This window comes from Arvicola amphibius, chromosome 6, assembly GCF_903992535.2.
Source record: "Arvicola amphibius chromosome 6, mArvAmp1.2, whole genome shotgun sequence".
Taxonomy (NCBI): domain Eukaryota; kingdom Metazoa; phylum Chordata; class Mammalia; order Rodentia; family Cricetidae; genus Arvicola; species Arvicola amphibius.
This window is the reverse complement of record NC_052052.2, coordinates 36,594,959-36,608,996: the sequence shown is the minus strand read 5'-3', so window position 1 is coordinate 36,608,996 and position 14,038 is coordinate 36,594,959. Positions and strand designations below refer to the sequence as shown.

The window sequence follows — 14,038 nt, the reverse complement described above, 5'->3', positions numbered from 1 at the left end:
TGTGTGTGTGTGTGTGTGTGTGTGTGTGTGTGTGTGTATGTGTGTATGTATGCACATATAGATAGATACACATGTATTTTTTAAAACAGGTTATCAGGACACCACATGGGAGAGACTTTGAGGATCCCTTCGAAAGGTGTGAGGAATATCTGAGCCCAAGGCCATGTAGCAAGCCCCAGCATTCTGCAAGGACCTTACTAGTCCATTCAGCACCCTCAACAGCACCAAAGCATTGTCAAAGCCCTGTGCTAAATAGAGGCTCTCTCAGGGAAAGGTAAGTGTAATTTCTGTTTTTCTTCATTTTTTTTCTTTCCAAACAGAAAGACTATGAGTCCAAGACCATCCTGGGATATACTTTTCATCTTTTGAATGTTTGACATTAGAAACAGGGAACAGCATATTCATATAATGTAATTATTTATAAAATTAAATTTTAATTTTGAGGCTTACTTAAATTGTTTGCTTAGAATAGATTATATATTATGTTGATATTTCTCTCTACCACAGTTTACTTGAAGTGAGTTTGTTAGCCAGATCTGGACTCTATTCCTAATTAGTTAATATATTCTTAAAGTGAAAATCTGAATTGTGATAGGTTGTTTTAGTAGACCCATTTTGGTGAAAGTTGCTTGTTTGTTTTTGGTTGCTCAGACCCACAGTTTCAGTTACACAGAAACTATATTATTTGCGATACTGTCTGGTCAAAACTTAATCATCTTTTTATCTAGCTCTTATATCCTAAACTAACTCATCTCCATTAATCTGTGCATCACAGTGAAGTTGTGGCCTACAGGCAAAGTTTCAACAGGCTCCGGCAGAGGCATCTGTCTCCTGTCGCAGCTACATGGCTTCTCTCTGACTCTGCCTATGCTCGCTCTCTTTCTTTTTCAGCCTGCCTTTACTCTGTTAATCCATTGCCTGAAAGCAGCTTCTTTATTAACCAATGGCAATAAAAGATGTTCACATCATACAGCACCTCCCATATCAGACCAATAGTGATTTATTATTATTGACTGACCCTAAGTATAGAAATATCCTAGGCTGAATTTTCTGATTAGTCTCAGTAGTGAAGCATGCATTGTTGTGTGGCATCTGGCTTCTCATTTACCTCCTGCCAGCAGTCCAGTAGAATATAGATTGTGGGAAGAGTAAAGCACTCCCTCTAGGAATGCTTGCATCCAAGTCAGAAGGGTGGTTATATGTTGGCATGGAAAAACCCCCACCATTTTTATATAAGACAATTCTTTACCCATTTAAAAATTCTAGGTTATTTTAAAAAAAAACTTTTACAGAAAAATTGAAACTTGGGAGATATATTTCCAACACTTTGATGCTCACATTCCATGGTTAGAGATGGCATAAAAAAGTAGCCAGTGAATTCTTAAAGCGTATTAAGTTTATTCACCAGGCATAATTACAATTATTTAATTAGCTGTAGAGACAATATCAATAGTCTGGCTGAACAAGCTATCTTGAACAAGGTATGGCTGCTGCATTAAAACATTCTGTTCTGAACAGATAAATTTATCTGTTTCTTCATTAGCTTTGTAAACATTTGGACTGGGGGAGGGAAGGAGAGGAGAGAACGTGAGTACATGTGTGACACTGGCCTCTTGGGAGTGAGATGCAGAATATTTTTTAATTTACTTTGATTTTTAGAATTTCATGCATGAGTGTTAAATTTACATCATTCCCCTCTCCTCTTTCCTTAAGGCTCCTCCCATGTCTTTCCCTACCCCCTCTTAAATTCATGACCTCGTCTTCTATAATCATTATTGTTACACATGCACATATGTACACATACATACTGGATCCATTTAGTATTGCTCATGTATACATGTGTTTAGGTCTTGGAATTATGTAATCTATAGGGGTCTCTTTCCTAGAGAAATCTGATTTTCCTTCCCCTTAGTGGCCACTGATTTCCTATAACTCTTCATCTAGGGTTGGAGCCTCTGGAACTTTTCCCCTTTCATGTTCATGTTTCCCAGTGCTGTCATTATGTAGGCCTTGTTTTATGCAGCCATATTTCTGAGATCTCATGTGTGCATCATCCCTTTCATCTCTAGAAGACACTATCTTGCAGTAGGCATCCTGGTGCTCTGATTCTTAAGGTCTTCTCACTCCCTCCTCTTCAGTCTTATTCCCTGAGCTTAAGTGTAGGGTTGTGTTGTAGATGCACCAATTGGAGCCCGGCACCTGCTATCACTGTTCTCTACGTTTTGATGAATTTTGATTGATGCCATTTCTAGTTCATTAGAATCATGTCTAAGAGGAATGGTATTGTGATATAGGAGAGTTCTCACATGCACACACACACACACACACACACACACACACACACACACAGGGACCTGAGTTATTTTATTTGTGTATATAATGTTAACTGTCTATAAATTTTTTATTGAATATAGCTAAAATTAGCTGTCCAATTATATTATAATTATATAATTATAACTGTTTACATTCTTTCTCTTCCATCTTCCCTCAAATCTTATTGAAACCTGGTTTCACTCTGTAAACTCAGTTGTCCTGGAAATTGCTATGTAGACCAGACTGGCCTCACCTTGTGTTGATCCTCCTTTGTCTGCCTCAGGAGAGTTAGGATACTTTACTTTCATGCCAAATAAATGTGGTTAAGCTTTTTGCGGAAATAAAATGAGTGCTCTTAATAGTCAAAATTGCCTGTTTTACTTTTGATTCAGTGAAAATATGACACATTTAAAATAAATAGTGAATTAGTTTGAACTCATGTATTTAATCTATAAAGAAGAACATACCCCTAGCATTTAATTCATATTACTAGGAGCAAATTGCTTTATTCTTTCCAGGACTCAGTAGCCCTCTTTAAATGGACGGCGCTCTCAGGTTTGGTTTTCTAGGTCACTGGCGATGCATTTGCAGGTGTTTACACAATCCTCTGTAGTCGTGACACAGTTGTAAGAGAAACCGAAACCAACGCGCATTGTCACCCGGTCACAGTCTTGTCTGGAAGTTGTATGTCAGAGGCACAGCGTCAGAAGTTTATATGTATAGTACTCATTAAAATTACATTTTCTCTAAGATTACAGTAAAATGCTAACTCTTTGATCATGGTTTATAATAAACAGATTTTAAAAACTTTATCAGTTTATGCCAATGAATTCTTGTTTTAGTCCAAATGCTTTTTCTTTTCACCCACTTAAAAAATACCTTCAGAAATTTCCATGCCATAAAATGGTTTCAATTTTGATTGTATTTCAGAAGCACATTTTCTCTAAGTATAAATATTAATATTATGACCCAGATTTGTTTTACACTTTACAATGTTGCTAAAATCAGACTTAGATATTAGCATACCTAATTAAAAAGAATTGGTGCCCTTTTAAATCATGCTTAAGTTTTTTTCTTTTGTAAATCATATTAAAGATTGTGAGGCAAGCATTCCTTACGCCATAGCACAGACTAGTGGATCTAGATGCTCATAGTGCCATCGGTAGGCCCTGGAGTTGCACAGTTGGATCTTAGTGTTCCACAATGGGTTTGTCTATGTGAGAGATTGTTTGGGATTATCTATTAAATTGATTGTCTATTGATTATGTCATTTAAAGTATATCATTTAAACATCCACCTATTTAATAACCTATACTTTGTGTAATAATGTAATATTCTAATTTTGTAAGTAAGAACAAGCTGAAAACAAAAAGGGAACCAGATTTAAGTAATATATTAACACACTATTTTTTTATAGGGGGATTATCAATAACACTTCAAATATATGCATTATAATTAAGGGAATCAGGAACTTTTCATGATGACCTGAATAAAATAAAATAGCTTAATTATATGACTGTCAATTTTGGATTAAAGAAGAGCAGAATGAAAAGATGTTTTATTTCTTCTCTGACATTTTAAATCCCAATGTGCAGACTTTAATTAAATTTATAATTTTCTCATCTATATTAATACTTCATTCCTTTAAAAGTATGATTCTAATAGCGGATAGAGAGGTGATATACCTTTGTTGAGAAGGGACCATTTTGTTCCTATTTGGAAGTGGAATATTTCAGAATAATTCCCATTCTGAGTGGAAATGGAAATGTGAGTAGATTCTAGGTATTTTTTTTATTTCACACACACACACACACACACACACACACACACTGATTATTTCATAAAATTTGTGGGTTGTAACTTCCTGTTTCTTCCACATAGTTTTAGGGTATATCAATTACTAGAAAATAAGTACTAATTTTAAAGATGTTGCATGTGGAATTATTTTCTGATGCAAACATCTACATCTTTATTTAGAGGTAATTGCTAAAGAGTGATTGTCAAAATCATTATAGCAATCAGATATGTAGATATCGTCTCCCAAATACACGTCAAAGTTAATTATTAAGACTATTTTTAGACCTTGCAGAAAATTGATAGGGCAGCTGAGAATAAGTGCGTGAATGAGTTCTTTCTCCTCATTGCTGGCCACGGGGAGAAACTATATTATTTGGAGATTATAAAGTTTGGGGAAAGTTTTGTTTCTTTCCTCTTTTTAAGCGCTACTCTTCTTTGTCCCCACAGGTTCCACTCTGACTGGTGTTCACCTTCAAACTGTGATGAGATCCACGACCGGGTCAAGGACGTCCTGAAATCCCATCAGGCTCACGCAAGACATATCTGCGTTAGTTCCTAGTGTTTTCTCTTTTTAATTATATAGTTTTTATTTTATTAAATAGGCTCCCCAATCCAGCCAAGGTGCTTACAGGTTGTGATTCTTAGTTATGCGGAAGGAAAATACATTCTCTGAAGGAATTGTTGGGTTTGCTAGAAGCCACATAACTAACTTCCTGCTTGGCCAGAGTCATGCAGAATGCCTTTTGATTATTATCTTTATGTATTTTATTACATTTATTTATTTATTTATTTATTATTTATTTAGTGAGTGTGTGTGTGTGTGTGTGTGTGTGTGAGTGTGTGTGTGTGCATGCTCTTGTGCATACATGTACTGTGATACATGTGAGGTCAGAGAACAACTTTGGTGGAGTCGTATCATCAATTCTCTCCTTGAACCGTGTGTGTCCTGATTTTGTCCGGGTCAGAATGATGTCGTCAGGGCTGGGAGTGAGTGCTGTTTTTGTTTCATGTTTTACTATTATACTAGATATTTAACATTGATCTTCTGAACTATAAGCATTTTTAGTCATCTTATAAAATGTCACAGAAGAGTTACTTCATAATAATCATTTCAAAGTTTTCATTTTGTTGGAAGTCTTGTTTTGTGACCCAGTGAGAAGATTCCATGTGGGGAAGGCGTATTTGTTTCTCGAGGCAGATGAGGGAGGAAGGGGATGTGTGGAGCACCTCGTTCAAATCAGTTCTCGAGCTGACCTACACATCAATAAATATGCTGAAGAGAGAAGAGCGGGTCAGGTTTAGCTTCATTTTAGGGAAGAGCAGTATACAATATTTTCCGAGATAAAGTACATAAATGTGCTTATATTTGTGGTAACTTGGAGTCATAACAGTATAATATTTTTGTATTAGGTTTTTAGATTTCATTCATCAGTCTGAAACAATTAATTGTAGTTGTTTGTATTTTTCAAGTCTTATCAGTTTTCTTTTACAAAAGTAAAAATCTTGCATTTTAATTAAGATTGTTGTAGCTTTTGTATAGATTAAAATTAATATTTCTTTTTCTTTTTTACCACTTTAGTTAAATTTTTAAAAACTATGGTGTTTTAGCCTATTGCTCTAACATGCACACAGGACAAATTATTTACTTGCTGACTTCTCTAATAGTATTGCGATGGGAAATATTGAACTTTTTGTATGTTTATTATAACACATGTTATTTCTGCATTCCCTAATAATTTGCTATACCCTAAAATCTAGTACTATCTAAAAATGTACATTTCTACATTGCTAAAACACAAGATTCATTGCTGGTTTAAGGTAGCAATTATCTGCTTTGGGTTCATATCTACCCTGTTCCTCATCTGGGAGCAGCGAGAAACAGACTTTAAATTTCCAGCAGTATCTGGTTGAAAGTTTAATCCTACCAAAATATATGTGGTCTGGGTGTGATGTGAATGGGAAAAGGTGAATGAAGAAGAGTAGTGAGCAGAGAAATGTGCCACGCTGACACATAAAGTGGAAGATGAAGTATTTGAAACCTCAGTGAGCTTTAGAACCCATGATGTAATGATTTCTCTTCTTTTTGGTGCTGAACCCTGTGCATATCAGGCAGATGCTCTGACAGTGAGCTGTGTTCCCAGTCCATTTGTTGTTAATTTTTAAAATGTTTTATTTCTATTTTATATGTAAAAGCATTTTGCCTGAATGTATGCATTTATATTATGTATGTGTCTGGTGCCTACAGAGAGCAGGAAAAGGCACAGAATACCCTGGAACTGGAGTCCAGATGTTTGTAAGCCACCGTTTGGGTGCTGGGAACTGAGCTTAGCCCTCTCTGAGAGGAGCAAGTGTTTTAACTGTTGAGCCATCTCTCCAGCTAACTTTTGATGTCTTAAAACCCCAGCATACTTTTAAAAACCAAATATTGGCAATAAGATGACTCAGAATATAAAGGTGCTTGCTGCCAAACCTTATGACCCAAGTTCAATCCCTGGGAACTCATATAGTTGAAGGTGACAACCTACTCCTGAGAGTTGCCCTTTGACTTCCATACATGTGTTGTGGCACATGTGTACATGAGCACACATGTACACACATAGGCACATATATACATGCATTTAAATTATTTTTAATAATTTTGTACATCTATACAATGAAATATGGTCATATCTGCCTCTTATTTCCCCTCTAATCATTACCACATGTCTCCAAAACAACTCCTCCAATCTCTTGTCTATGCCTTAAAAAAATAACGCACTAAGTCTACACTTGTGTGTGCTCTGCATTGGAGCGTGGGAAACCTTCTTGTGGCTACATCTTCAAAAAATATTGATTCCTCAACAACTCTCCACGAGCAATGGAAAATTCTTCTCAAAAGAACAAGTGTGCAAGCCTCACCATCTGGCCTTAACAGTTTGCTGTGTTGAGGACAGTGTACGATTCACTAAAGCCACAGACATCAAATTATCAGAACAGAGATTCCACATATTGACCCACACAAATGCTATCACTTGTATGTGAAAAGGTATAAAATAAAATTCAATAGAGCCTCAGGAAGTTCTTGTCCCTGCTCCCCAGTGTTGAGATTACAGGTGTGCCACCACTCCCTGGTGTTGCTTACACTGGTAGTGGGGCTGAACTTGTGTCCTCTGGCTATCAAGGCAGGCTGTCTCCCCCCACAATACCTTGTATTTTTGTGTTCGGAACAAATGGTTCTGTGTGAAAATAAAACCCAACAACAACAAAAAAGAAAGCTCCCTTGGTCCACGTTTCACAACAGATGAAAGGACCTTATTATTACAATACTTTCAAAGGAAAGCATGGAGAAAATATGGACAATTCATATTTGGCAAGGAATTTTTTTGACATGACACAACCCATACCAGATAAAAACAAATTAAATTTGATCTCGTAAAATTATAGATGTTTGCCTCATGAACGGCACTGCTAGAAGAATAGAAAGCTTTAGTCTGGGTGAAAACTATTCAACAGGGCCTGGATTTGATCCCCAGACCCATATGGTGTGGAGTGGAGGAGTAGGGACTAGCCCAAGTTCCTATCACAAGTGATCATTGTGTTCTCTTTAGGGTCATGTGGCGTGAAGGGTTCTCGGTGATGTTGTGACCTCAATCTAACTTGAGAAAACACATCTGTACTGAAAGACTGCTTTTAAAACATGCACGCCCTGGGTTAGAGAGTGGCTAAACAGGCTAGTCTCACAACCCAAATATAAACTACCCGAGCAGTATTCTTACAATTAGCAAGTAGTTGGTCACAGATAAGGAGACATGCTGACTAAATGCTATGGGTATTCTGTACTGAACCCTGTAAGAGCAGAAGGGCATTGTCGAGAAGACTAGAGATCCAAATACAGCTGGCAGCTAGTGGGTCGGTGCTGTGCTGATGAGAGGGTCTTAGCTTTGCTGAGTGTACCCTTGTTATCTCAGATGTGCACGCAAAGAGACCCTCAATTAAAGGGGGCGCTTCTGTGTATGCCTCTGTATCCTCTTTGCAACTTTTCAGTGAAGTTAAAATTGTATTCCAAATTTTAAACAGTAAAACGATATTGAGAGTTTCATTTCAGTCCTCTCAATTTTAGCAAGAGTTGGTGTGATTCCAGGTTTCCTTTCCTCTCACAAGAAGGAAATTCTGCAGCTTGCTCAGCACGGATTTCTCGGAACTTGCTCACTCCCTTTTCCTTTGGCAGGATTTCGCCTTAGTGCCTCCCTCGCTCTGCAGTTTCCAACGCTCATCATGGAGGGGGTAGTAAGCTCCGTGTTGCACCCATGGAGCCTCACTGTGGTTTGCTTCTGAGGTCTTGAATTTTGTCTGTCTAGCACAGGGGTTCTGCCCTCCAGAGGTGGAACCGTGGAACAGAGTATAGAGTCTTGGCTTTTGTTCTGTGGTCAAAAGCCACAGATGCTTCCAGCAGAAAGCCAGCTGTGGACCATTATTAGTTCACCTCTTCAGGGTGATCTCCCCACTGCAATTCCTGTTGTTTGAGCAGCTTTCTGGTGCTTTTAAGTAGCAGAAGAGTTAATGTAGTCAGTCTACTTCATCCTCCTATTCAGAAGTAGGTGACTATCACTCCACTTTTTAAAATTAATTTTTATTTGCCTCTGGCTTGACTTACTGGGACGTAAAATAATGTTGCTCATGTTGGCTTATGCTAGGCACTAACTTCAATAGAGTCCAATAGCAAATGGAGCACAAACTTATTATTAGGCAACATTTCTTGCCCACATTCATTCATACAGCATCCTCTTCCCAAGCAGCTCTGTGCTCTGCACAGCACTATACAAAGCTCAGAGGCTTTTCTCGTGAAATCACATTTTCTTCCTGTAAGGAGCATAAAGTATTTTAATAAACCACCGAATGAATATGAAACAGTAAAAAAAGAAAACAGTGTGCTACAGCATGCAGTTAAGTGTTTGAATAAAAAAGCATAAGCATGGATTATTGTACTCTCAGAGAAAAACTGAAGTTGGCACACAGAAAGTAATGTTTATTAGAGGCTAGGTGCTGTGCCTACATTGGTCTATTTTTCCTTTCAGGAATCTTGTAAATTAGTATTAGGCAATACGTAGTATTTCAAAGACAAGGAAGCTGACGTGGATAAGGTTACACAGCCACTGTAGATGCTTTTAACCAGGATTTGAATTCAGGCGACATCCTTAATTTTGACTACTCCATTAGTTGGTGATGAGTACTAAGTACAGCCATATACACATGAGCCCAGAGATGTGGTTACACTTAAGCACATAAAAATATATTCCCTTAGGGTCATCGATATGTACATGCTAAGGAAAAGTCGGTGTGATCACAGCAGCCATGGCTGCCGACTTGCTTACTGTATCAGCATTTTCTCCTCCTTTTTTGGTAAGGAAATTAGGTTGGTAGCAGTGAGTGGGATGTTGGTTTAGGGCAAGAATTAGAGTTTTGAATGAGACCTACCAAAGCAGTGTGACGGAGGAATCAGTCGGAAAAGATGTGTGATTTGCCAGGAAAGATTGTAATTTAGATCTGATAGTCTGAAATTCAAATACACATTGAGCTGGAATTTCTTGTATCGTCACTTTATGCCAGGCACTGAATTAAGTGATATTTTATGCCAACTTTGAAACCAGACTTTTGTCAAAGATATTTCTATAATTCCTTCTTGGGTGCTATAGGTTTTGTATATTTAGTATATGTAGCATTTTTAGAAGGACAGCCATGTAATAAGAATTTAGTAAACCTTGTTCTTTAAAATCATACACCTCCTAACTGGTATGCAGCTTCCAGTGCTACATAAACTCAGGCCCTCTGAAGCCCAGCAGTGTGAAGCAGCCATGTCCCCAGATGGTCCAAACCCTGCCATTGCCTCGGCATTCTCTCATTTGACACCTATGTCCCCTCCCCTCCATACCCGAAGGAAGCCTGAAGTAGAGGCTGAAAGAGATAAGCATACAGCTGGAGAGTTGGCTCAGTGGCTAAGAGAGCTTGTTGCTCTTGAAGATGAGCTGGGTTCAGGTCTCAACACCCACATCTTAGTTCATATCCATTCGTAACTCCTGTTCCAGGGTGGATCCAACGCCTTCTTTTGACCTCCAAGAGTACCAGACACACATAGCATATATACATACACACATACATACATGCATGCATACATACATACATGCATGCATGCATGCATACATACATGCACATATGATAAAAAATAAGTCTTAAAAACATTGGGGAGGTCAAAAAGATGAAGAGAGAGACAGAAGAGATCTCCAAGGTAAAGTGTAAATTGCCAGAAGATCCACAAAGCTGTCTGCTAACCCTGAGCCTTCAAGGAGGAGCAAAAGCCCCAAAAGGCCCTGAACTAAGTGCAAAGAAGGGAGGAAAGATTCATGAAGGGAGAAAAGAAAAAATTCCCACAGAACACAGAGATGCTGAAACAGAGCAGGCACAGAAGCTGGAGTACTGCAGATGCCAAGTGGAGGGTGCAGATTTTATAGCTGAACTTGTACACAGTGCAAATTGAAATACTGTTTTATAAAGCTTTATAAAGATGCAGAATTTGGTGTTTTAAAGCTCTTTTAGCTCAGAGAACATTTAATTCAATGTTTTGGGAGGATGGCATGTGCCTCTAAGAGAATGTCCCCGAGCCTGCCCAATATGGGGAAAATACCTTTCCCTGGTTGTTTTTAAACTCCCAGAAGGGATTACATAGTGACACACACACAGCTATTTACAGTCTTTTCGTGTGGGAAGACCCAAATGCATTTTTATTCTCTCCTCTTCCACCATCAACGTAGACTTAAATCTCTTAAAACCATGGCACTGTTGGTACGTGACCCCAATCTATCTATCTATCTATCTATCTATCTATCTATCTATCTATCTATCTATCTATCTATCTATCTCTGGTTGTAAATTTCCCTTTAAGTGCTCCATTAACTTGATTAAGGTTCTTTGCTGTTGTTGCTTTGTTTTTTGAGACAGGGTTTCTCCATAGCTTTGGAGCCTCTCCTGGAACCAGCCTTGTAGACTAGGCTGGCCTTGAGCCCACAGAAATTCGCCTGCCTCTGCCTCCTAAGTGCTAAGTGCTGGGATTAAAGGCAGGCGCCACCACCACCTGGCGATTGTTAAAGCTTTGATGCTGTTTTTACATTTGGTTCATCATACTTTTAAACTTTCTCTTGCAAGTTTTTCTTTACCCTTGGGTTACTTAAAAATATGTTTGAGTCCCAAGCTCTCTTTAAAAGTAGAGGGGTAGAGGTGTGTTTTTGTTTTTTGTTTTAGGCTTTTTTTTTTGAGATAGGTTTTCTTGGTGTAACAGTCCTGGTTGTCCTGGAACTCACTTTGTAGACCAGGTTGGCCCCAAACTCGGAGATCTGTCTGACTCTGCCTCCCAAGGGCTGGGATTAAAGGCGTGCACCACCACTACCTGGTGAGTCTTCCTTTTTGTACATTATTTTTAAGTCTTATGTATGTGTGTATGCAAGTGAATATGAGTGTGAGCGCATGTGAGTGTGAGCGCATGTGAGTGAGCGCATGTGAGTGTGAGTGCATGTGAATGCGAGTGAATATGTGTGTGAGTGCATGTGTGTGCATGTGAGTGCATGTGAGTGCGAGGGCATGAGAATGTGAGTGCATGTGAGTGCAAGTGCGTGCGAGTGCGAGTGCATGTGAGTGTGAGTGCATGTGTGTGCATGTGTGTGCAAGTGTGTGCGAGTGCGAGTGCATGTGAGTGTGTGTGCATGTGTGTGCATGTGTGTGCAAGTGTGTGCGAGTGCGAGTGCATGTGAGTGTGTGTGCATGTGTGTGCATGTGTGTGCAAGTGTGTGCGAGTGTGAGTGCATGTGAGTGTGAGTGCATTGTTGGGGGTGTGCATGGAGGTCAGAAGACAGGTAGCAAGCACTGGTTCTCCTTCCACCATGTTAGTTCCCAGAGTCAACCCAGGCCTTCAGGCTTGACAGCAGGCCCATTTCTCAGTGAGCCATCCTATTGCCCTCACTTCCCTTGCTATCCATGCTGTGCTAACCTGTTTTCATAGCCAGCACGTTTGAAGCACCATCCTTTATCAGTTGCAGCAGGAGTACCTCTCTAGGTGTAGCCACAGTTTCCTACTGCAGCTCCGCAGTCACCCCCACCTTCTCTGTGGTCAGTACTTACGTGATCATCATTCACTTGAGTATGCCCTGTAATGTGAGCCTCCCTAGAGGTGAAGTCACCCGTGCGTGTTTGCCCACCTTCTGTGGAAGTCCATTTATATGTCATTTTCAGGACTTTCTGTTTGTGGAAGGTCAAGTTGGTGCTTTTATTTTTTGCATAGTATCCTCTTTCTCCTCTGTCCTCCCTCCTCTCTTCCTTCCCTCCTCCCCACTCTTTCCTTCCCAGCCTTCTTCCCCCCTCATTACATTGCCAAGATATATTAAGTAGATTTACAAAGCTATTACAACTTTCTAATTTCAGTGGTACTGACCAGGTTTGAGCAGGAAAAAATACTTTCTTTGATTCAGTAGTTATCACAGTCTTAGGTCATGGGCTTGTTCCTTTATGGTGATGGTCACTAGCTGTCCAGATCCAACAAGTGTGAAGGCCCTTCTTTGGGCTACTGTCATTTTGTCCATAGCATCTTTTACTTTAAATTATTCCTCTTAATGAAGCTATTTTAATTTTTATATGTTCATGTTTATGGGTGTTTTGCCTGCACGTTAGTCTGTGCACATGCCTGGTGCCCTTGGATGCCAGAATTGGCTATTAGGTTCACTGGAACTGGAATTAGAGACAGTTTTGAGCTGCTGAGTAGGTCCTGGGAATAAAACCCGAGTTCTCTAGATAAGCAGCAAGTATTCTTTAACTGCCAAGTCTCTCCTTCCCTTTAAGACCCCAGCGTGTTGTTTCAGAAATAATGTACTGTCTCTTTTAATGCTCTTCCACCGCCAGGACTGATCATGGTGTCCACGGTGGTCCCCTAATACAACTTTCTCCTGGAGGGTCCTTTTTGTTAGCTACTTCCCATTAAGACCCCATCATGTTGTCTTTGGCCAAGATGGGAACCTCTTTAGGCTGTCTCCCAAGTCTTTTAAGCTCATCTGGAGTATTTCCTTACTCATTTCTCAAGGGCACAAACAATGGTTGGGTATTATGGTATAATACTCAAGTCCTCACTGATTTTGTTAGTAAAATACTCTCAGGAAAAAATATCAAGCTATCACCAAAGAAGAAATTGTTGAGAATAGTTCATTTTCTTATAAGTGCATTCCACATTTTCTTGTTCTCCATTTTCCCATGATTTTGGTGTTCTGTGTGTTCTTTAGGTATGTTCCAGAAGATGCTAAACACTCTCCTTTGTTATCCTTATTTCGAGTGCTGAGTGTAAATTTTAGGTGTTCACAACTGAGTTTTATTTTGGTGTCTTTTCCAGTCATTTTAGTTGCCTAACATGTTTTAACAGATTGCTACAGACAGATTCACTGGGTCAGTGTGAGTTTTACTTTTATCTTCAGCCTTCATGCCACTGATTTGTCTAGGTATAAAATGCTTTGGTTACTTTTAAAACATGATTATCTCCACAGAGAATTCTATTAAATTTGCTGAAAAGAGTTTGCCCCTTGCAAATTTTTTTTAAATTCAGTGTGTGTGTGTGCATGAGCACACGTGTGTGCACATGTGTTTCTTTGAAGTTTATTAATCATACTCGAATACATTATGGTGTTGCTTACTGTGAATTATTTGATTGTTTTTAATTATATCTTAAATTGCTGTGAATATGTTTTATTTCTTTAGTATTAGTTCTGTTGTCTGGTCTTTGACTTTTCCATGTTATTGGGTCTGGTTTGCACATATGCTGCTTAGTTTTTGCTGACTTAACACAAAATCAAAGCTTCTCTGGGAAGGAGAAATCTCGGCTGAGGCATTTCTCATCAGATTGACCTGAACATGTCTGTAAGGG

General features: G+C 39.0%; 1 protein-coding gene across 4 annotated transcripts in view; it reads left to right on the top strand.

The window, feature by feature from the left end:
• Positions 1–14,038, top strand: part of Spata6 (spermatogenesis associated 6) — a 105,664-nt gene that overhangs the window by 77,509 nt on the left and 14,117 nt on the right. For all 4 annotated transcript variants that reach the window (XM_038333652.2, XM_038333654.2, XM_038333653.2 and 1 more), the window contains 2 exons: positions 90–274; positions 4,558–4,657. In XM_038333652.2, the coding sequence (XP_038189580.1) occupies positions 90–274; positions 4,558–4,657 (285 nt within the window). The remainder of the gene's footprint in view (positions 1–89; positions 275–4,557; positions 4,658–14,038) is intronic.